The sequence below is a fragment of the Vicugna pacos genome, chromosome 12, assembly GCF_048564905.1.
Source record: "Vicugna pacos chromosome 12, VicPac4, whole genome shotgun sequence".
Taxonomy (NCBI): Eukaryota; Metazoa; Chordata; class Mammalia; order Artiodactyla; family Camelidae; genus Vicugna; species Vicugna pacos.
In genome coordinates this window covers 609,695-633,760 of record NC_132998.1, presented here as the reverse complement: position 1 = coordinate 633,760, position 24,066 = coordinate 609,695, and the positions used below count along the sequence as shown (strand labels likewise).

Here is a 24,066-nt window from a genome sequence, read left to right as displayed (position 1 = left end):
CCAGTCCTTCACCTTTAGACTGTGCATTGGTTTCTAGGACCACCCCATGTTCTGTGATCTGGCTGGTGTAAAGGCTCAGGAGTAAACATGTTCAAATGAATTGCAGAAACTGGGGCAGGGAGGTGACAGCTGTGTGTTTAAGCATTGAAGTGTTTCTGAGAGAAAAACCATCAGTTGCTGTCGCTCACCCCGAGAGTATGAAATTGGAAGCCCACTTACCCTGGAGTGTTTCATAACCTTTACCTCTGGGAAGTCAAGGCCATGTCATTATTAATCTACCATCGCCTGAAAGCCCCCAGGCTCTGCTTTTCATCCTACCATCAGTCATGTGGCAGTGAAAGTCAGGAAAGTCATCATAAGGCCCCCTCTCTTCCTTTTTGCTTCACTCTTACATTCCCTTGGAAAATCAGATTGGCCTGAGAATTATTAACATCTTGGTATTTACAAAATTCATTTACAAAAGGGGGCAATTACTTGTTTATTTTTGCAAGCTGTGATCATTTTTAGCTCACTGTCAGCCTCTCTTCCATCACTCCAGGGAAAAGACTTCTGAGAAAATAACTGTTAAAGTGAGATGAATAAAGTGGCATGGTTTAGGTGCTGTTGGGAATATATATGAGACTTTTACATTGAACAGTGTTGGATGTGAATAGGAGCTCAGTCATTAAAACAGCTATAGCAGAAGGGCCAGTTCCAACTCAGAGTAGTACCTGAGCTTCCTTGAAATCCCCCTTTCTACTTGTGAGGATATCTCTGACTGAATTGTTTACATTGGAATTTCTGCTCCTCACATACAGTATAAGAAGGGATGATGAATGAGTGAGCTTGTTGTACTGACCAGGAAAAATACCTGACTTGGTTAATTCTTTTGATTTCCTGTGAGAATAGTGAGGATATCTCTTATTTGAATTCAGTAAATACTCTTGCTTTGTGTTTTGGGATTTACCAAGTTCAAATCCCCTAAATAAGCCTGGGTTACATTTGGGTCACTGTTTTGTTTCTCCTAGTTTCTCTTTATGATCCAGAGTGGGTGGCCCTGGTAGTAAGACTGAAGAAGGTGAATGCTTTAGCACACAACCTGTGGGGTGCTAATTAAATCAAAGTGGACTCCTTTTGGTGGCGCAAATAACCCTAGCACACTAAGCTTGGAGTGTTATTCTTTATTGTATTCAAGATAAAATTAGTAATTACTGTTTTTGAAAAATGTTCACTTGAATTTGAATCTTGGAGACACAAGTTGGGTTTGGAAGATAAAGCTGGAACTCCATTTTGGGTAGAGATTAATCCATGGTACTCTTTGCCATAATAAGAGGCAGTCACTTTAGAAAGTATCTGTCATAATCAACTGGCTGCCAGTTGTTGCAGCTGATCTTCCACTTGGGACTTAATTCCTGGCTACAGTGTATATGCCATGGAAACCATTGACAAGAGCCCTTAATTAAAAATTTCTAGCTATAACCTTGTATTTCTATCCCCTCTCTTTTTCCTTCTTGGGGCGTTGAAGTTTCTTTAAATTAATCCAATTATATTTAGAGAGAAATAAGTTCTGAAAGGGCCAGTAGCAATCCTGTGATTATCTGTACTTCATCTTGTCTTCTAAGCTTCTACCTCTGGATCTGGGTGTTTGATCTCCATCTTTTGATCTCATGTTTCTCACTTCAACCTTTCTAATAGAAATATTTTCAAAACCACTTGACAGAGACAGGCCACACATTTTGCTCCAAACTTTATAGTAGTCAATAGGAAGAAAAACACAGTTGTACTGTTTACAATGATTCACAGCGTTCAGAATGTAAAAACTAACAAGTTGCTCAGCAAAAGTATAATTATTTGGGGTCTGGGAATGGGAAAGAAAATTTCCCCATGGGTCCCCATAATGCAGTAGTGTAATGAACAGTGGCACACATCTGTATTGTAACTCACTTGTGAATTCATAAGGCTCATGAGGTTAAGGATCTTTGTCTTATTCATATTTCTGTTCCTAGGACTGGAACAGTGCCTGACCCAAAGTAGACTCTCAGTGGATATTTGAATGACTAGTGAATGAATGATTTAATTTTATGATTTCAGTGTTACTGAAAATGTTGTTAGAAACTGATGTGTAAATCAGTGAAAGCAATTCCCCAGGGGCCTTTAGAGTATCTAGGATTAGGTCTGCAGAGTTAGAGGTCAGATCTAGAAAGAGAAGATGGTTAATAGTACCTGGAGTTTTGTCCAGTTACTATTCTGCTACACTTAAACGCTAAATCTAATTGTCTATCATTTGCTCTGCAACTAAAGGGAATTTCCTTGTTGCCTTGGTAATGAGTATGATTCTTTGATGACTTCACTTCTAGTGTAGAAGAAGAATGAATGGCATTGTTAGCTGCAAAATTTTGTTGGTGGTCTCTGACTTTATTTCAAGGAACACGAGGAAGCAATACAAATTGAATACTTATATGATAGTTTCTGTGTACCAAGCACTTTCACACATGTAATTTGTATCTTGGGGCAGCCTGGAATGTCTCAGTCTTTTCCCTCAGCAGGTATCATTTTCCTTATATTGTCTGAGGATTTGCCAAATATGAAAGGGAAACAAGAAGAAAAGTGAAAGATATCTTCTGAAGGACACAGTTTAGAACTATCTTGTTCCATGATGAAAAATACAGTGATAGTGATTCATGGGGGTGTTTGTCTTTATGAAATATATATCATGTTTTCTGTCCTGTGCTGCTTATATGGGCTCTCTCCTCTTCTGCACAATTCTCTTTCTCATTTTATCACCAAACTTTTGAAAAGAAAAGACAGTTACTGGGAGATGAGTGACGATCGTGCTGAAACTATTGGCATCAGTCAGTTAGTTGGCTTGCTGTTTAAATCTTGAGTGAGAATGAGAGAAGTGAAGTATGTGGATCAATCTGAATATCCAATGCCTGTGTTTAGTCAGTGAGGACAGGTTTCTCTTCTGATTTTGGATACAAGTTGTGTTTTGAGGAGTTTTCACTTGGTAGCAAATAAGGGCGCTTCAGATTCCAGCAGTGTTCTTCCCACATAGGGACTTGCAGGGGGAGAAGAAAGATTTGTTAGTGGTTGAAGTTTTGCAGGAGAGAAGTGGGGGAGGGATGAAGTAGAGGAAGGTTTGCAAATGCATATGACACTGAGTTAAAGGGGTCAGTGCTGCCTGCAGATGCACAACCCCATTTGTGCACTTGAGCATGGCCTGGGGGAGCATTGGCCTGATGAATGCACAGAGAGATGCGTTTTGATCGAGGTAATTTCCCTCAGAAATGGGTCTCACCATCCCATGAATCAAAACCTGTCAGCAAGGAGCTAAAGATGGAGTGAAGTTTATTGTACGTTTGTTTCCATGCGACACCGTCACGCTAGAAGGGTCAAGTGAGAGAGATCATTAGAACTGTGTTGATTTACTGGGCCTGTTGTGCACTTTCCCTGCAGGGCAATGAGGAAAGAGGCTTTAGGAGGGGAGCTGAGGGGCACTGGGTGGGGAGAGAAGGGCAGGCATGCACAAAATAAATAGAGCTCCTATTGGTCTCTGCGGGTGAGAGGTGGGCAGGCTGTTCATAGTGGGTGGGGGGATCTGTATTGTTTGTTTTTTTTCTCTCTAGAGCTTCTGGTAGGTTTGGAGCAGATGCTCTGCCTGGATCTCCAGGAGAGGCACCAAGGGATTTAAAAAGGAAGCTCATAGGGAAATCTCTGATACTAGCCTTAGTGGCTAGAGAAATATATCCACCTGACCCCACTCCCTCTTCTTTTCCTACCTTGTTCTTTCCTCACTTTTGAACTAAAAAAAAAAAAAAAGAAAGAAACCAGGAAATTTAATTTAGAAGTCAAACTCTACATTTTAGGATGTAGCAAAGTAGAGAACCAGAGGGAAGGCTGTCCCACATATTCTGAATGGATCTAGGCTTTGTGATGAGATTTGTGAGGAAATGGCCCCATGGTTTGTGCTGAGAGAATGGCTAGGTTTCAGAAGTAGCATCTCCCTCTGTGATTTGAACTTGCTGATGTACCCCTAGCTGTATACCCGCTAGCTCTGAAAAAAAATACATAGTGGTAGTTGAGCAAGATACAGTCTAGTCCTACCTCTCCCCGAGAAGGGTATGGTATGCTCCTTTTATTCCCCCTGAAACTGTTTCTTGCTTGGCCTGGAGGCTTAATGAAAGGGAGGGCTTTCATTTAGAATATTCTATAGATGTTCTCATTTTGAAATTTCCATTTATATTTCTTAATCACTTTTATCTTAGTGGCGGTAGACAAAAATCAAGAAAACTTTCCCTAGAGACCTTGGTAAGGAAATAGTGAGGCCTGTGTTCATTGGAAATCCTAATTCTTTTCATAGATTTCAGCAGATAGAAGAACCAATTAGCCAAAATTAGAAACAAGTTCACTTGTGAAAATGTTTAGTATGAGACTACTAATTGGTGTCCTTTCCCTTGATCCCTAGTTAGTTATAAAGTGGAGGCGAACGGTATAGTAGAGAAAGGATAGAATCCTAGCATTGACTCAAGTTATTTCAGAGATAACGGAAGTAGTTGAAGTAGTTTGCAACTGCTTTTTAGCTGAGGGTCCTAGTGATCCTTCTTCCCTTGGAAATTAAGCACTGCTTCCTTTCTGCTACTGTTCTTCCAAAGAAATGCTTATGTGACATACTGGAGAATATGGTAAAGTTAAGAAAGTGGGTTCTTGAGTAAAATGTCTTGGGTTCCACTTGTGGCTCTTCCACTACTATTTGTGAGATTTGGGCAAGATACTTAGTTTCTCTAAGGCTTAGTTTTCCTATCTGTGAAATGAATTTAGTCATAGTACCTATGTTTAAGATTGTTAAAACATAAATGAGATTAATATTATCATCATCATTATTTTAACTTACGATTATTAAAGACAAGAAACTTCTTTTATTCTTTGGAACCTGGCTCAATGTTTTACAGTAGTTTAGAGTACATTAATTATGCTCCCACTATGGATTTGCTCATGGTTATAATGAAAAAGGCAGAAAAACTATGTAGGCAATATTCTATTCTAGTAATACACTATTAAGTGATAACTCCTGTATAGGAGTCTTCAGTCCTTGAATAGCCACCAACCTTTCTTAGCTCCTTTCTTCCTTGCTGGAAGGCAGGTGCAGTAAAAGGGAGAAAATGAACATGCTTCTCAAGTTGAAAGAGCTGGAGTAAGAACAGGAAAGTACTGCTGCCTGCTGTGTTCAGAGAGCAGGGCAGGTGGGCAGACTGAACGCAGAGGCTGTAGGGCCACCCTGCTTTGGACCAGAAGGCGGCTCCCTGGTCGTCAGGGCAAAGGTAGCTCCTCGGCTGGAGTTGAGAGTAAAGGTATTTTAAACATTCCCATGTTTCTGTAGTTCTGTTTATTGCCTTTCCTTTTGGCTCTGGTTTTGGGGACACCCAGAAACTTGCCTACAGACTGCAGGAATATGAACTCCTTAGGGCTTTTTTGTTTTTTTTTTAAATCCAGCTCAGGAGCACCACACAGAAGCTTGTTCAAAAGTCTTTTTGAGCCCTTTTAACCTGACCTGTGGATGAGGGTGGTTATGTGTGTATGGAATGGAGGGTCTCCTGGGAGAGGATAGGATCTTTGTATACATCTCACACACACAGACACACACACACACAGACACACACACACCCCTCTCACCTAATTTTAGATGTTTCTAATCCTACTGCTGGCCTTTTGATTACTGGTGACAGGGTATTGGGGCAGGGCAGGGGAGATGGAAAAGGAGAAAACAGCTGTTAAAGTGGGATAAGTAAAGTGGTAGGGTTTAGGTCCTGATGGGAATATAATATAAATGAGACTCATATTGAACAGTGTTGGATGTGAACAGTAGCTCAGTCTTTAAAATGCTATAGGAGAATGGTTAACTCCTATTCACAGTAAGCTGGAACATTCTCTCTGGTTACAGGGCAGATACATGAGTCTTGGATGCTTGGAAAAGGTCCAGAGTATCTCTCTCAGAGAGATGACTGCTGCTGTTTCCTTATTTTAAAATCATTTCAAACTATTCAGAACTTTCTGTGACTTTGCTAGGTGTTCATAATGCTTAGCTTTCTTTGTTAGTTCTTCAGAAACACCACTCTGGCTCTCTTCCCCTTCCCTTGGCAAGTGAATGGAACATGTAAGCAGTGTTCAACAAATAATTTGGGTGCCTTCTTCTAGCCTGCTCTCTGCAGGTGTTATTTAGTAAAGCCTCATTTTTCCGTGTCTCTGAACTACAAAAATTCCTTCAGCACAAAAGTTTGTTTGATGAGTATTTTTTACTGTTTTCTTGACTCTACTTGTCTAATGAGTATTGAGGCCCTACTTAAGATTGTTTTTAGTCATTCCAAGGACAATATGCTACATGCTAGCTTATTCAGTTTTCTGTTCTTTATGTTTGTGTGATCCTTAGTTCTTGACACAAGCTTGGCTGGCATATTGTGACCAATAAGTTATAATTTCATTCCCATTTACCTTGTGAATGGAGGCTAGCTTGTTTAAACTCTTTTCTTTATGCCTGAACAGTCTGAGGATGACGAGAAGCTGAAAAAGAGGAAGGAGCGATTTGGGATTGTCACAAGTTCAGCTGGAACAGGAACCACAGAGGATACAGAGGTAAAATTTACTGAGAACTGCTTCCTAGAGCCCTTGAAGGGAAAATAAGGGTGACAAACAGTGGAGAAACATTATTATTTCTCTGGCTTACTTCTTAAGTGACCAGATGACAGGATCTTTTGTCCTTTGCTTAATATCTGTTTTCTGGGTAAAGTAGCCCCACAGGTAATTCACTGTTAGAGCTGATAAGCCTAGTAGGAAAGAGTGCAAGATATGGAATCAGTTAAGCTTGGATTTGAAGAGTAGCTGTGGCACTTAGTATCACAGTATTACTTACAAGTTATGGTAGTTTTCTGCCTCAGTGTCATTATTTGGGAAGTGGCAATACTAAAACCTACTTCAAAGTGGTATTTTAAGCATGAGATGATTCTATATAAAATATTAGACACAGTGCCTGTCATGTTAAGTATTCAGTAAGTAGCAATGTCTGTGATTATCTGCCAAGCATTTTCTTTGATCATTTAATGAAGGCCATGTCCAACCCAGACACAAATACAGTTGTGCCTAACTGCCCTCTGGAATAGGAGAGTGGGCTCAAATGAGACTTCTTGTTCTTATCACTCTGTTTACAGATAGGCTCTCAAAATGAAAGAGTGGTTTACCCCTTAAAAAAAAAAAAGACTTGTGTTCATCCATATCTCAGCGTTCTTTGGAGTAACTCGCATTCACTGAGGCCCTGAGCATTGGCAGACTGCTCACAGCTCTCGGAGCTTTAACGGATGTTTAATGGATGATATTGATTTGCTGACTTGAGAATATCTATAATGGAGACCAAGTGTCACCTGAGGTGTACATGAACAGTTGAAATAATGAATATGTTTAGAATTATAGAAAGTTAGATGGCAAGGAATTTGGAATGTTGCTTCTTCCATTTGATCCAGATTTACTTCTTTCCATCTACCTCTGGAGATGGCCTCTGAAAATCTGTTACCTCATATACTCAAAATAATTATAGTCTCTTTATGAATAAATATCAGGAACAATCTTGTAATAAACACTGAAAATTTTAGAATCTGATCAGTTTACATTTTCCACTAGGGAAAAAACTAAAGTAGTTTGTATTCTTTGTGCTACTAATTCAGGATAAAGCATTGCATGGTGTAAGTAAATGTAGCTGATACTTGCCAGCATGAGCTAGAAGTAAACTTAGGCTTATTTTAATTCTAGTTAAAAATTACTCCCTCTTTGCCAGGGAATCCATTGCTAAACCAGGAGTGCTCACTAAATTGGTAAATTTGGCCTCCAAGATAAGGCAGGTGAGGATTTTGTGGGGTGGAAAGGAATAGTAGCTTTTTGGGGGCAAGTAAGTGTATGTAAGGGAGTAGTAACTTCTGAGGCTGATGGAGTTTACATGAACTTTTGATTCCAGAGAATTGTGTAAGTGATGCAGGCGGAGTGCGCTGGGCTTACATGTACTCATCTTTTCTTTTTAATCTAAACTAAATGATTCCCCTCTTTGCTTTGGGGCAGTGGTTGGAGTGAAGGTGAAGGACTCAATTCTGTTTTGTAAGTCACTCCCAGAGCAAAAATACCATCCTCTTTCTCCCCTCTACACATTGTATGCCCTCCAATGCTGCCATCCTTAAGAGATCCATGTTTGGCCTCTTCCCTGTGCCTCCCCCTTCCCTCAATTTATTCTGTTGGCACTGAAAATTTATATGCCTCTCTGTGGATTGGGAGGCCTGAGGAATAGTTGCTGATTGGGCCTAACAGCCCAGAATGGCATCCCCCGTCACCTTCTCCGTGACATAACATTGGCCAACCTTTTGTTCTTTGAAATCTCCCATCTCTCCACTGACTGGAAGACTTTCCCTAGCCTGTTAAGGTTCCATTGTTTCCAAGCTAACTTTCTATAAGGCCGAGTGGCCCTTTCTCCTTTAGGAATCTTTCTATTTTCTATGACTGTTCTTCTCCTCTCCCTCCCACCCCCTGCTCCCCACAGTCTTCTCTTTACCCTCCTTTTCCACCAGACCTCCCCAGCTCTGGATAACTAACTGGATAACTGAAGAGATTCAGACATTAAATCTCTGGCCGCCAAGCTTAAGCTCGGCCTGCCTTCCTTCTTGGACCTTGTGACAGTCCATGAGAGTTTAGACTAAAGCCAGGAACCCAAGCCACTGTGTCTTGCAATCTAATTTTTTTCTTGCTTTTTCCTTACAGGCAAAGAAGAGGAAAAGAGCAGAGCGCTTTGGGATTGCCTGATGAAAAGCTCTTGATGCTTTCTGTTCTCTGGTGGTTTCCATCTCTGACTCTTCCTGGTCACATGTATGCCTAAAATGCAGTCATGTGCTGAGGTCCTGCCTCGCAGTGAGGGAGCATGTACCCCAGGTACATCCGTGAACTTCAGCAATTTGACTTATTGCTGTTCCAACTTTTAGGTTGTTGTTGTTGTGTTACTGTTTTTTAATTATTATTTTGCTTGTTAATAAAAAAAAAAACCAGAAAAAAGAACAATGTGTTTTATCAGGTGCTCCTTTTGAGTTCTTAGAGCCAGATTAGACCAGATAAGGGGAGCTTCAGGGGTAAATACTATAGAGAATTAGCCATAATGCCTTTATCCTTTAGAAAGGAGAACAAGGAAAAGGATTGAGTCTATCCCTTTAAGTCTGTTTATTCCCTTCTCTCATACTCACAGGCATCCTTTTACCTCTTTATTCTCCATGAAGAGGCCAGGTTTCACCCTGAATCTTTGCTTTAGCAGGTTGGCCTGACCCATTGGGATAAAACTGTGGGTTTTAGGAGGTGCAAAGGATATAAATACAAGGGCTAGTGATTGGTAGTCTATTATGGAATGGAGTCCAGGGTCCCTATTATCCCCATTTTCAAGAGTGCTACAGCCAGTATGTGGGACCCTACCCTGTTGGCTATGCAGTTCAGGAAAGGAGATAGGCTGGGTACCCCTCAGGACTGGAAGAAAATACAGGGATTCAAAGTATGACAGGATGTCAGAGGTGTTAAGCGTTAGTACCTAGATCCTTGGGAATGTAAGTTGTGGACTAGAGGCTTCTATTTTTTAATCAAGCCTTGTGCTAGTTTAGTTTGTCTTCTTCTGTTGCAGAAATACCCTTCTGCAGTTTTGGTGGTAGTGTTTCTCAAATATTACTAAAATCCATTTTCTCTGCTGAGCCTCTTACTTAGAAAGGTTTGGCTCTCCGTAAGCAGACTGCTTGTTTGCATTTAAAGTTTCATATAGATCTGAGACCTGCTGCTTAATCTTTTTGGATTTGTTGGTATAGAGTTTCTCCTCTTAATCTTTATTTCTGTACAGCTATATAAGGTTGGGTTTTATTCGGGTTTTTTGATAATAAAACTTAAGAACCTGTCACCTCACCGGAAGACCTTGGTACCGTGATCAGATCCCATGTTGCTGTGGTGTTAATTCCTTGTTCCCATTTCTACTAACACCTCTGTCTGGCTTTGTGATGAATAGAAAGGTAATGGTTTGATCCCCTTCCTAATGATCTCTTTCCACAAAGTCCCTTTGTTTGCTAGAGGACAAGGACCTAAGTTTAGATGCCTAAGAATACGCTGTTTTGGAGAACATATCCAGAGATTGCCTGTTTGTCCACTGGTTGTGAATTTTGCCCCATTCTGAGACTTTGGAGAAAGGAACAAAAGGGAACACTGGTTAAACTTCTTCCATCTCTTTCCTCTGGCCTCTACTGTCGGCCTCCCTTTTCTTTTCTCCAGGCCCTGATCTTGAATTTAGCTTTTCCCCTCTTACTCTGTCTCTCTGAAAACAGAACCAGAGAGAATTTGTTCAGTTTTTTAGCTTTAGAGAGTTTATATTTTCAGTAAGGGTTTTCTACCCAAAATAAGAAATAGGTAAAGGAATGGAGTAGATGCTGATAATGGAGTGGAGTACTAGGTCCTTCAGAAGTTCTCTTCACTTTGTTTCCTTATCCTCTATAATGTTCCAGATAGTTATTCAACCTCCCTATCCCCACCCCGAGGATTCTCTTCCTGAAGCCTAATCATTCTTTTCTCCACTCAACTCACTTTTCCCATTTCTTAATACAGTGTTTCTCAATTTGTGTGGATTTTTTACTAACCCTTTTCATCCCGTTCCAGCAGCTGTTCTTATGTTGGTCAGGAGTCTCACCTCCAAGCCTGATCACCAAATCCTCCTCTTCCTGTCTCATTGTAACCATTCCACACATACTTGTTGAGCAGGAATAGTTCAGGATGCCTATGTCTTTTACTAATTCAATCTTAAAATGGTAAGTCCCTTGAAAGGCAAAACAGATACCCATGCTTACAATTCTTTATCTGAGATCCAAGTACCCTTCCTTCCTATCCCCGAGTCTCTTTAGTGTAGCTAATCCAGGATCCAGATGTAGTTAGCCAACCCCAGTCTTCTTTCCCCTGTCCTGAGGCTGTGACATTCTCTGCATACCTGGAAGCTCTTAATGAGGGAGTCTATAAAAGATGCTGGAAGGAACCAGTTTCCTCCGCTGTAAATCTGTACCTTTTTATGGTTCTCTAGGATCATTCTCTTTTTCTCTACCATCACTCTAAACTGCCCTTCCCCCTCCCCAAACCCTGGGAACTTGTGAAGACACAAGGCTAGAAGCTTCTTTGGGGGGTGAGGGCTATCAGGAAGGAAGATGTGAATAAGAGCAGGACTTCTCGGTGCTGAGTTTGAGTCCTGTTGTCATATCTGACATGAGAAACAGATGAGGGGAAAGGAAGGAATTTACACAAATAAGGGAGAAGAACAGTTTTCCCCTATTCTCTTTTGTAATGGCCTCTGACGATTGGAATCCTCCAGAATCTAATCTTCCACTCTTGCTACATGTCCACACTCCTCTTGTTTTGCCTTTCAAAGGGACTGAAAAACGTCAGACTTCACAAGTTTGGGGACCCTTTGAGCCCGAAGTGCTCCCAGCTTTCTCTTTGTTTTCCTTTCTCAGTTGTCCCTGCCTTTCGTTTTTCTAACCTCTCAGATCACTGTTAACAGGTAAGTAACAATGAAATACTGTACTGCAACTCTTTTGGTGTAATTCCTTGTTCTACCACACTAGCTCAGCTGGTTCCCAGACTCTGTGCCAAAAGCAACCCTATTGTGAAGATTGCTGTGAGAATTGACACTATCATATTATGTACTGAGCACAGTTTGCTTAACATAGCTTGAATAGTAATCTTTCCATAAATATTAGCTCTTAATTTTACTAGGTGATTTACAGTGGAAACATTCTTTTCCCTGAGTAGAGTCCAGCTAGAAGAAAGGGGGCTGAGTGGACTAGTTTGAGAGTTTGTATGTGTATGCTTACTGCAGATGCTGGTGCATTTGGAGGTTAGAGATATGGGAGGAGTCCCAGTTGCTCCCTTAACCCCAGCTCACGTTGTGGCCAGGGCCACTGACTTCCCTCTTCTGCATGACCACCCACCAGAAGCTGTAAATGCCACTGCCTGTTGGTTCCTAGCTTCCTGACATGGGCCAAGACAGAGTATAGGATAGCTATTCATGCATTGAGTTGCAGGAAGTCATCTTGCAGTCTCTTCTGGGTGTCCTCTCAATGTAGGAAACAAGCATTTGGGGGGCAGGGACCTATTTTTAGCTCAGGACAAAAGGTAGGGAGAAGTGTGGGTAAAGCACTTCCTTGGGGGGACAGTACAGTCTGTGGCACTCCTGTCCTCCCCCAACCTCAGTCTTGTAATTGGTCTGCGGTGGGGTCAGTCCACTGAGAAAACTGACAGGACAGAGAAAGCATGGTTGCACTTGAGCCCTCAGTGGCCCTGTCCCCCATCTGGATCAGATTGATGTCACAGGAACTTTCCTTTGTTTCCAGATACGAGTTAGGCAAGATTCCTTTGCTATCCCCAACTCTTTAGGCCCTAGGGAGACATTTTTATGGTGGAATCAATATTTGAGATGCTTAACCACTCTTGGTACACTGGCAAGTTGAATGTTGGTTTGGTTTGAGGATTTTGTTGAAGAAACCTTAAGATCAGGGAACTGCAGGAGAATAGGGTAGACATTAGCTAGGTCATCTCAAGAGAACTTTTAGATCTTCTGTTCTGTGGAGGCTGAGAGAGGGTTTTTGTAATCTTTGAGACAGTTTAGGATTACGTCTCCAAAGAAGAGTTGTTCTAAGTCCCTTCTCTTTCCTGTCCCTTGCCCAACTTCCCTTGGGCTGCACATCCCATCCCTCATCCTAGGTGCCCCTTAGTGTTTTCCGTTGCTTCAGAGACCCCATCTTCTTAGTCCTTGAACACAGGGTTTCATTCTCTCTCAGATCGTCTGCTTCCTGGTCTCCAAGGTATAAATGTGGCGCTTGATTAGGGAGAAGAGCTCATCACTGAATTCTAAACTCTTTGACTGCTTTTATTTTTCTTTTTTCAGGTTCAAGTGCTGGATTGTGTCATGTGACCATCCCAAAACTCAGAGCACCCTATGGCCATCTTTGTCCTCTGTCACATAACTTGAAAACTGCCTGATGGCCTTTTTGCAGTGGTTCCCTCCAGGAAGCCTTGGTCTCAGTGAAGAAGTCCTTTCCCGGCATTCCAGTGCCCCTGTCAGCCCCATACTCCTCAGACACCCTTAACAAACAAAGGCAGTCACGCACGTGGTGTAACAAATACACAAAGTAAATAATAATTACACTAATTTTGATCGGAGGGGCACTGACCAGGTCCATACACATCATAAGGTGGGAGATGGGGGGTGGTTGCTGGGCTGTGCCCCCAGGCTTCTTTACCTCATGCCTCTTTGGGGGTGGGGAGGACCAGGCAAATGAGACTTCAACTCATAGATATATGTTCATAGAGAAAGACCCCCTCCAAAGGTCTTTATTTGGTGATATTAAAGGGGCATATTCTAAGTGTCCCCCAAGTCTAATGCCCCAGCTCTCTAGAATTTGTAGAGGGAAGTCACCCGATGCCTGTTGCCCAGCCCCCACCCTGTGCCAACATGAAGAGACATGGGCATTTGACCTTAGAGGAGGCATCTTCTGTTCTTCACTTTCACTTCTCTCTCCCTCTCCTTCCACCAAGGAAACGTGGATGGTGTTGATGGTCAGGTGTATCTTGTTCTCCAAGATTGGGGCAGAAGGAAGGATGAAGAACAGGGTCAGAAAGGAGAGGCTGGGGTTAGCGTAGCTGCTATATGGGCAGAGGTGAGTTAAAATGCTTAACAGCCCTTGCCCATTCCTATACCGAAATAATTCATCTTACTTTTTCACTGGGGATGGGAATAAGATGCCAAAACTCACCAGCATCACCTTTCCAAGGGTGGTCACATACCTTTGCCCCTTCTACCAGCTGGACCAGTCAGGAAAGTCATGCTCTTGGGAAGAACAAGCCTTCCAGGTCAGCTCTCCAGCTTGGACTTGACTTTAGTTCAGTACTGTTTGCATCAAAGCGGTAACTGTTGGCTCTAATTAGAGTGACAATTTTGCTGAAGGTTCTTTTCCCCTCCTCTCCTGATATCCTCCAGGCTTTTGCCCAGAGCCAAGAGGTCTGGTGGTGAGGTATGAATAGGGTGCAGATCAGGAGATTCTCAACTCCTTGGCTTCAGGCACTGTCCAGCTGGGAGGCAGAGGGGAACTTGTACTCGGAAGCCTGTGACTCCTCTAAGCCTCACATCTCTTCACCACTACTCTGGTGCCCTGGTTATCTGTCCCACAGCGAGAGGTATTTTATGTCCATAAAGTGCCCGTGGTAAGTGCTCAGAATTCATCTCTTGGCTGTGGCGGGTGCTGCTAGTTCTCATTCCATCGAGGGGAAGAAACTGAGGCACGGTGAGTCCAGAGGAGGGTGGGTCAGGATTGTGGAAGGAATGAATAGGCCCAGCTAGTGACTTGGAGTGGCAACCAGTCCCTGCCTGCTTCCTAGCCTTCCAAACCAGGGAGTCTCCATCCTTCCCATCTGCTCTAACTGGCCTTGTCAGATGCTTTTCCCTACTGTATTGTCCCCTCCCTGCTGCCAGGTACTGCTAGATTCCAAAAAATAAAAGATAAAAATAATTATAGACACTCTGCTCCCTTGTTCTCCCCTCTTCCACCCTGAGCTTTGGGTTGGGGGACTAAAATGTCCCCCCTCCAGAATCCCTTCCACCTTGGTCTGCCGGCTCTATTCCCTAGCCCAGAGCAGTGATTTGGATTCAAACGCCCTGTAACCTTCAGCCTCCTTACTACTACTTTCTTGACCCCTCCTAATGCTGCCCAGACTAGGGGACTCTGGGCTTTCTACTCTTCTTTTTATTGACCTGAAGATAAAGGCTGGCAGCAGAGGCATTCCACAGGCTCTTTGGTCTCTCTCTTAGCTGGGGGGAATTTGGGCATGAGTAGGCCACACCTCTGCCTAAATAAGTCAGTACTATGTGGGTGGACCTGAGGGTTAGTGTAGTGGCTCTCATATAGATCCTGGATGTTGAGTCCCACTCCCCCCACCCCTCCAGCTCCTAAACCCTAACTTACTGTTTCTGTGACTGCTGGAATTCAGTTCAACCCATTTGGCTCAGGAAGGTTTTAAGTAGAGTGATTTGGGGTTGGAAACTTCCATGTGTCAGCCCTCTTGCCCTCTACTCCCATTCTCAACCCTGGAGGCTTTAAACAAGTGCTTAAGTAGATGGGTACTGAGGGAGAACAGGGTTTGGGGAATAAGGGACAAATGGGGCACCGTGGGCAGGGGCCCTTCTATTTCAGTAAAGCCAAATACCAAGAAAGGAAAAGTCACAATAAATAAATAAATAAAATTCCAAAATCCTCCCTTTGCCCCTGCCCTCACTTCCCTTCCCCCAGCCACTGCTGGAGAGAGAAAGGGAAGAAGCTAAGAATGAATTTTGATTTCTTCTCCTACTGAGAATGGTAGTCAGGGGATCTCCCCAAACCATACCAAGCCCCTCACCTTGCCAGTGGAAGAAAGGAGGCTTGGTGTGGGGCTTTCTCTTAAAACTCCATTTCGGTTTCTCTCTCTATTTCTGCCTAGTCTCTGTCTCTTCTGCATCTCTATCCTTTTGCCTTCTCACTGCTGCACTTTTTGTTCCTCTGTCTCTATCCCTCTGCTCTACCTTTGTCTCTACGTCTCTCTGTCTTCTTGCCAAACGTTCTCACCTCAAACCTCTAACACTCCCCACCTGACCATGCCCCCTCCTCTTCCCCTTTTCCCCCAAACCCCTCACCTCTCAATCCCCCACCTGCCTCCCTCTGTTGTATTGCACACTGCTTGGGCAGGGAACAAGGTGTGATGTTCATGGGAAGAGGTGGAGGGAGCTCTTGGGCCTGGGGGCATGGGGGTCAGGGCTGAGGGTTCGAGGGGTAGGGTCTGTGAGGGAGGCATCCTATCCCCCACCTTAGGAGCAGCCACAGCGATCAACCACCATGCCAGGGATCTTGCCGTAGATAATCTGCTGCTTGTCATTGAAGTAGAGCATGTTGATTGGGGACATCTTGGTGGGGGTACAGCAGGGCCCAGCAGAGCCTCTTGGATTAGCCTGTTGCACCAAGTGGGTGTGTGGATACTTTTGCATGAACATGTACTCGCACTGGCCGGAGCAGTAGTTGGCCTTGTAGCGTTTAGGTGCAATGATCCAGTCCCAGCCAAAAGCCTCAAAGTCCACTGTGAGGGGATAGCGGCAGCAGCGGGACTCACTTGAGTGCTCATCGCAGTCCAGGCCCAGGTTCCGCCGGGACCGTTTTGTGTTCTCTAGGACTCGAAGCTCCATGAAAGGGTGCTGGGGGTGAGGGAGAGGAGAAAGAGATGTGATATATTCCCCAAGAGCTCCTACTCCCTGTTCCTTTCTCACCTGCCCCTCAACAGGAGTATCAGAAACGGAGACTGTTAGCCTTTCCCCTGCTCCCGTCCCCAGCCCGTCTTCTGCCCACTCTTCCTGCCAGCTAGCCATCTCTCCCTCAATTCACCTTCCCTAATTCTTCTCCTGGCAACCTGACCCTCATCACCCCTGGCCCAAGGTCTCAACAACAGCCCATCTCTGTGTTTCCACGAATCTATTAACACACCACCCCAAATCCAGTTTCCAGCTGTTGCCTGCCTTGGATCTTTGAAACGTGATTAGCACCCCATCACTACCACCTAATTGCGCCTCTAGAATCAGCTCCGGAACCTAGAAAAATAATATTGGTCCTCAGCCCCCTTTACATTCCTGGTCTACCTTTTCCAACATCCCACCTCCTCAGGGCCAGGTTATACATATCTGCCAATATCTCAGGCTCCCTGCTCACCAGCCCCTCAGCTCCTGGCCCCAGGGAAGTGACAGCCAGGTCTGTGCCACTGGGATCAAAGGCGTTGATCTCGATGCCCCAGTTGCTCTGTGGCTGGCGGAACCAGCTGTGTAGCACTTGCTTGAAGTCGATGCTTTGCCAGTGGCCGGAGCGCGAGTGCAGGTCAATTTTGAGTGAGCGGATTCGGATGTGACGCCGGCCTCCGCCCCCTCCCCCTGCAGTCCCTTCCCCAGTTAGGGGTTTCAGTCGCAAGATCTGCAGGTAGACTGTGGCTGGGCGGGGCACAGGCCGTAGATACACCCACAGCTGGGCCTTCAGTACCTTTGTGAACATCACCTTGGGGCTGAAGTGGAAATGGCAACAGAGAGGGCTGCCATCCGTCTGTACCGCAGGGTCCGCTGAAAAGAAAGGGCACAGCATGAGTGAAGAGTGTGGAGGGGTCAGCAGCTATTGTGGGCACTGGCAATCCCTTCAGCCTGTTTTCGAGTTCTTACCCCTCTCTCTTGCCTGTTTTGTTGACTGCAGTGTCACTGGTACCCAGAACCCCCGTCGCTCTTTCCCTATAAGATGGTTCTTTCAGGCCTTACTGATCTGTACCCCTTCCTTACCCTGTTTGCCCTAATGCATGAGTTCCCTTCTACCAGATAACCTGCAAAGACGATTATTAGGGAATTCTTCAACCTGCAACCTCTCCTTCCTCCAGCTTTCCACAGCATGTAGGGCTTCAACTTTTCCTGAACCTTTGATGCTCTTCATGGAAGCCAAACCTCATATCACACCTGCTGTCCTCAGGTCACCTTGCCCCGTTTCTGCTCTGTTTTGTCTGGTGGCCAAGTGGAGCCTGGCACAGCCCCCCCACCCCAAGCAGACGGCCTCAAAGAATGGATAATCCAGGGTCCAGATAGGGAGCATGGGCCAAATTTATTCCATGAAGTAAGCCAGAATTCAGATCTAGGCTTCTGGCATCATTCCCACTAGAAACCACACACCCAAAAGTATGCAATACTCAAGCACTCATGCATCTGACTCTTCACTTCTTTGACCTTCAGCTGCTTCCGCAGCATCACCATCACTGCTTCCACTTTTAAGGGAGGAAAAACTGCCTCCCGGGTTTTTTCTCATACTTCCCTGGAGCATCAGAAATAATAGTCAACACACCACGTCAGATGTAATCACTCTTCTTTTCTCCTCTGAGCTTCCTTTGGTTTCTTAGTCCAGTGCCAATAAGTCTTTACAAAGGTTTAACATCCCAATTTTACGTTTTGGCCCATTTCCCCTTGTTCTGGACTATAAATTGACCCTTCTTGGGTTTAAAGGATGATTCTAACCGTATCTGCTGCTGCTTCCGTTTCAGCTCCTCTCAGTTCCCCTTTCTAATTTCTTAAATTAGTTGGGAATGCCCTAAATCATGTTTCCATTGGATAGGAATATCCATTTTTATGCTAAACAGGAAGAATCAGGAATGAGCTTCCAGAGCCATGTAAGTATGATCAGGAAGTCCAGGCCCTTATGTGTCTGTCATACCCAGGTCTTGAGTGCTGCGTAACCACAGATAATTTAGCATCTGTTGTCTCCTGTCAGCATTCCCCAACCCCCACCGGAAGAAAGGGAAGACACTCCAAGTTAAATGGGAAGGAAAGTGCTTAATGATCTTCATATATTCAGGACACAAGACACAAAGTTCCTCTGCAGCTTACTTTCCCCGTGGTTTTTCTCTGAGGCCCCAGGGCACTGATAGTCCTCCCCGTTATCTTAACTCTGGCTGGAGCTGCAATGGGGTAAGGTTTAGGGAGTGGAGATTTGGGGATTAGGAGTCTCTGGGGCAAGGTAGTCGCTGGTGATATGGAGAGTGATAGCAACAATTCGAACAGTGTGCTATACCTAATTTCAGCAGAGATTCTTTTATTTTCCTGCCTGTCTTCACCATTAGGTGCTAATCTTGCTGAAAGTGGACACTGTGTCAGTACTATTTCTGTTTTGCTCACCATTGCAGCCTTATTGCCTCCCATAATACCAGGCAGTGCTCAATAAGTGCATGCTGAGTTAACTCCCTAAACTCCCAATCTTAAATTATATAGGCAAGTGCCTGAAAGTTCTTCCTGGCATCTAAGCACTGTTCTTTGACTGCAGTTGAAGTGGGTTTTATCACTGTCTGCCATATTAATCAGTGTCTGACCTCACTCACCAGACTTCTCAGTGATACAGATAATTCTTGCTTCATAGGAGTGCTGAGCATTAAATAAAGAATTTGAAAATAGTAGTAGTTTCTCAGTAAGTGGTTTATTATTAGTTTTCTAAACTCTAAACATATTTCCCTACCTAAACCTGCCCAAGGCTTAGGGATGGGGGACTGGGCGCCAGTCTTTGGTTCCTTCAGGCAGGTCCCATCCTCACCCCTAGGAACCACCATACACTTCTCACCCAGTGGATAGAAGGACAGTTGGTACTATAAGGGGACAGGATGAAGACATATGGAGGAAGAAAAGGGAAAGCAGAAGAGACAGGGGAGAGACTGAAGATGGCAAGGAAGGTAAGAATAGAGAAGAGATTTTAGAGATGGGGGTAGGTTAGAAGAGAGAGGCAGTGAAATGGAGGAGAGAAGGAAGAGAGAGGGGAAGATCATGGCAGAGAGAGAAGAACATGGGAGCTGGAGAACACCAGGAGAGAAGGAGGGACGCAAAAGGAGTGGGTGAGGGTTAAGAAGCCAAAAGGAGGGAGGTAGCTAAGCCTAGTGGGAAAAAGAGAAAGGATAGAAGGATACAGAGGAAGGAACAAAGGAGAAGCAGGTAGAGCCACAGAGGAAACAAGAGGCTTGAGAGAGTCCCCAACACACACATAGGCCCAGCTCCCAAGGGGAGGGGAAGGAGCCACATCTGTGTTGGATTGATCGGGTTGGTGGCAGGCAGCAGGTCAGGTTTAGTAGGCGGCTGTGGTCTGGAGAGAGGTCATTGCACTATTTTCAGCAAAAGCCCAACCCCCTCCCTGCTCACCACCTCCTCCTCCCCCCACCTCGCCACCCCCAAACACCAAACACACTTTCCTCACCCTGGCTGGAAGGCCTAGGGGCAGGAGGTTGGGCTGAGAGGGCAGGGGCCTCTTGGTGTAGGGAGGAGAGAGAAACTGAGGGGCTGGGCTTGGCTCCCAGAAGGGCAAGGGGGCTGGGTTCCCAGGATGAAGGCTGGGGTGGGAGAGCCCGAGAGGGCGGAGGGAACTAGGGCAGGCACTGCAGCCCAGGAGAGGTGGGGGCTGGGGTCCAGGGTTGAGGGCTGGGGGAGGGGAAGAAGGGGGAGGGGAGCGGAGGCCATCTCTGCTGACAAACACCTCCCCCGATTAGCAGAGCACAAGTCTCTTATTAAAGCGGGTCCCTGGGGATTAGACTATAAAAGTCTCTTTTTCCTTTTCCCCTCTCTCCCTCCCCTTCCCTCTGCTCCCCCTCCCTCTCTTAAGAGCTCAGCTTAGCTCTTAAAGGGGACGCACAATACCTGGCTGGAGACCCAGTTCCCTAGTTATCCAAGTCCTGGGGTGGCAAGAGGGTAGAAGTTGGGGTGGAACCCCATCTACTGGTGTCCTTCCCTGTCCTGTCCACCCCCTACGTCTAACCTGCACTTCCCAAACTGTGCGTGTGTGGTGTCTGTTCCTTCCTGCATCTGCATTACCAGGGCTAACTCTGGGCTCAGGCCTATTGGTTAAGAGATGCTAGGGACAGAATGAGGCAGGGGGAAGCCCACGGCTCCATCACTCATTCTGGAAAGCCTCTCTCACACACTCCACCACATAGACCAAAGTATCGTTTCTTTCTGTATCCTTCATCTTCTTCTAGCAAACTCTTCTTCAGAATTCCTCTACCACTGTTTCTAACTCTGTTATAATTCCCCACCCCCAACCCTGTCCTCTGTCAGTCTCAGACTGACCCCAGCTTCTATAAAGCAGAAGCCTTAAGAACAGAAGGGAGACTGAGGAACCCAAGACCAGATCCCAGGCCTTCCCACCCCCAACCCCAGGTTAGTTTACTAGTCCTTTGAGTATTCTTTTCTTTACAGCCCTGACCAAGCACTGTGGAGTTAGCTTTGCAGAAAAACTGGTGGCAGTGTGAGGCACTCAGCCTCCCAGATGCACACCTGGGTTCCAGTGCCTCTCCCTTGGGGGTGGGCCACTAGGACTCCCCTAGGCCCCCAGCTTTTTATGACCCATCTGCCAATAAACCAGTCTCCCCCTCTTCTGTTCAGAGCCATAAAACCAAACAGTGGGGGGGGGCGGCGACTTTGCCAAACCACTAGGGAATAAGAGGGCCTGGTTCCCTGGAGTTGTTGGGGGTTGGGGGAGACCTCAGTGGGGGAGGGGAAAAGGGAGTCATCTGACCTTAGGGAGAGCTGGGGGGTTTGGGTGTATGTGCTGGGGAGTGTTGGCCTGGATTTTCCAGGCCATAAAATTTCAAAGCAGCTCAAGTCTATTAACATGTTCATCTTCCGTTTGGCCAGGAGCTAGGATGCCTGGGTTTCCTCTCCCTCCCATGTACCTCTTTCTTTTTCTCCCTAAGTGTTCCTCTCTCTCCTCAAGCCTGGTTGCGGGTAGGGGCGGGTGAATATGGGATACAACACTAAGGTTTGAACAGTTAAACGGGTACCCTTAGCCCCAGCGCAATGGAGTTGAGTTCTTTGAGCTCGGTCAGTAAGAGAAGGCACAGCTTTTCCAGCCCCTTGAGAGACCCGATGTCAAAAGGGCTCCAGCTAAAATGGGCAGCTGGGCTGCCGGGAGAGATACAGGGCTCCGGGATCTCGTCCCTGGGAGAGGGAGAGGGGCACTTGATTTTCTGCAGCCCCGGGGGCGCGTTGCGAAGCCCAAGGTGGAAGGAGTGGAGAGTTGGTGCCAGGGCCATTGGGAAGCGGAGAGCACTGCAACCTGGCTAGAACTGCGGGGGTCCCGAAGCCTCCCGATTCTGTTCTCCAGCCTCTCCACCACGGCCCTTCAGGACTGAGTTGCTGCCCCTTCCCCTCCGCTGCAGGCGGACCCTTGCTTCCCCAGAATCCCCGCAACACCGGTCTTTTCTGCACACCCAGGGTGGGAGTCGGTATCTCGCAATCCTTTCCGTTTGCCCCCTCACCTCCGAGGACGGGGCGTGCACACAACTCTGCAGCCCATCTCCACAGCTCGAAAAACTTCTTCGGAACAGCCCCCGCCCCCCAATTCATCAAGTTTTCGCCGAAAAGGCTTTCCGGCCGGAGCAGCCAGGAGCGCCCCGCATCAAAGCGGGAGGCGCTCACTTTCCCCGAGCGGGAGCTGGAGCCCGCACCCCACTGCTCACGTCCCACCAACCACTTACTCTCTTGGGCCATGCTAATGACAGTCTCAGTGGTGGCGTGGTACTCGTCCTCCTCCAAGAAGTCCTCGGGCTGCAGCGCGTCGCCCTGGAAGTCGTGCAGGTCCAGGATCTGCTGCAGCGGCGGCGCCTTGGGCAGCAGCTGCTTCACCACCTCGCGGCTGATGTTGGGCGCCTCCTTGAGCCGCAGTTTGCTCAAGATCTGCGACTTGATGCTCTCCAGGCGCAGCTCGCGGCTATGCTGCCGCCAGACGCACACGGGGCAGCCGTCGGGCTCGGGCGCCACGGACGGGGCCGGCCGGCTCGAGCGCTCCCCCCCGGCCCCCGCCGCCGCCGCCACCGCCGCCGCCGCCGCCGCCGCCGCCGCGGGGCCCTCGGCCGCCTCCCCCCGGGGCCGCAGCTCCAGGGCGAGGAGCAGGAAGCCCAGCAGCAGCGGGGCCGCGAGCACCATGCTGGAGGGGAGGGGAGGGAGGACTGGGGGGCGGGGACGCCGGAGTCCCGCGGGGAGGGGGCGGAGGGAGGAGGGAGGGAGGAGGAGGGGGTCCGGGCGCCGCGGGATTGGGGGCTGCCCGGCCGAGGGGGGGCCGGGGGGGCCGGGGGCGGCGGGCGCGCGGGCGGGGCGGGCGGGCGGCCGGGGCGGGCGGCTGGGGGGGCCCGAGCCCGGGCCTGGCCCTTTATAGCCCCGGCCCCCGTGTCGTCAGCGGCCGCGATTGGCTGCGGAGCCAACAAAAGAGGCAGCGCTGTCATCCGAGGCGAGAGAGGGAGCCGGAGAGAGCCGAGGAAGAGAGAGAGAGGGAGGGAGCGAGGGCCCAGAGAGATGGAGAGACAGAGATATTGGGGTGGGGGAGAAGAGGGGACAGACAGACAAAGTCAGAGTCAGAGAAATCGAAGAAAGACTGAGAGATAAAGGGGAAGAGGCAGATCAGAGACACAGAGATAGAAAGAGCTGGAGGAAGAGGACAGAGACAAAGGTGGGGAAGACACAGAGAGGAGAGACTTAACTAAAGAGACAGATAAAGAAGGAAGGTGACAGGCATAACAAGTTGGGGAGTTAGAGTGGGGAGAATCAGAGACAACGATAGAGGAGGGAGACCAGAGGGAGGAGAGAGTTGTGGCTAGACAGGAGGGGAGATGGCAGTCTATGGACCAGATAACAGGAGGTCAGGGGTGCACAGAGATGGAAGCTGGGCAGAAGAACTGATGGGACGGAGACCAGAGCCCTGGGAAAGAGAGATACAGAAAAATCAGGAGGAGGAGGTGCAGGAGGCACAGAGACTGGGAGATACCAAGGGAGCTTCCTTGGTAGACACAGAGGAAGCAGACACAGAGGATCAGAGGAAGGCAGAGATAGGAAGACAGAGACTCCTGCGGAAGGAAGAACAGCCTAGCCCAAGGCTGACTCTCCTAAGTCAGCCTTGGTGGAAGCACGGAGAGCCCGATGGAGGCGGAGATGGAGGATTTGAGCCCAGAAGGGCCCTAGTTACCAGAAGCAGCCCCAAAAAGATGTTTGAAGGGGGTTTGGAGGGAAGCAGCAGGCTGGGCTCAGCAGGGGATCAGGAAGCACAGCTTGGGATGGAAGGATTGACATGGGGGTCAGTGAGGAACACTAGGAGAAGAGGCCAGAGACAATCTGAGAAGGTGGAGAGGTGGTGGGAAGCCCTGAAACAAGAGGAAGGCTTAGAGCTGGGAAGAATGTGAACTTGAAATTGAGGCTTGAAAGGGAATAAGGGAGTCAGAGGCTGGAACAGACAGGAACTGGGGACCATCAGGGGAGGAGTGGGAGGGATCAGGGCTGAGACCACTGTGCTTGCAGAGAAATCTTGCCTCTGAATTCCTAGATGTACTTTTGGACCTGCAGGATCTTCGAAGTCTGAGAAGGGGCTTGTAAGTCGCAGGGGTGAGGGTGAGAGAGAGGTCTGCTCTCCGTGCCTGAGCTGCAGACAGCAAGTTGTGAGGGGA

General features: G+C 47.0%; 2 protein-coding genes across 6 annotated transcripts in view; one reads left to right on the top strand and one right to left on the bottom strand.

Annotated features, from left to right (window-relative positions):
• Nucleotides 1-14,578, top strand: part of LOC102537046 (SAP domain-containing ribonucleoprotein) — a 46,557-nt gene extending 31,979 nt beyond the window's left edge. Inside the window, exons 10-12 of one of the 2 annotated variants that reach the window (XR_001460502.3) lie at nt 6,517-6,606; nt 8,767-8,934; nt 12,953-14,578. Coding sequence is in view for 1 of the 2 variants with exons in the window: in XM_006218549.4 (XP_006218611.1) it covers nt 6,517-6,606; nt 8,767-8,808 (132 nt within the window). In the remaining variant the exon portion in view is untranslated. Of the gene's footprint in view, nt 1-6,516; nt 6,607-8,766; nt 9,055-12,952 lie in introns of those variants that run through there. The other variant, XM_006218549.4, reaches the window with a different exon arrangement.
• On the bottom strand, nt 2,821-22,558 carry LOC102536802 (growth/differentiation factor 11). Of its 4 annotated transcripts, none has more exons than XR_012078207.1 (5): nt 22,111-22,558; nt 16,791-17,188; nt 15,901-16,282; nt 15,027-15,148; nt 2,821-3,037 (listed from the first exon to the last, which is right to left on the bottom strand). XR_012078207.1 is itself a non-coding variant. In XM_072972430.1 (4 exons), exons 1-3 carry the CDS (start codon nt 22,556-22,558, stop codon nt 15,902-15,904), a joined length of 1,227 nt encoding a protein of 408 aa, XP_072828531.1. In that variant the 3' UTR covers nt 13,365-15,148; nt 15,901. The 4 variants fall into 4 exon arrangements, 1 of the variants encoding a protein (XP_072828531.1); XR_012078206.1 differs by lacking the exon at nt 2,821-3,037 and adding an exon at nt 9,180-10,834; XR_012078205.1 differs by lacking the exon at nt 2,821-3,037 and adding an exon at nt 13,365-13,640 and having other exon boundaries at nt 13,852-15,148.
• Between the last annotated feature and the right edge of the window lie 1,508 nt (nt 22,559-24,066).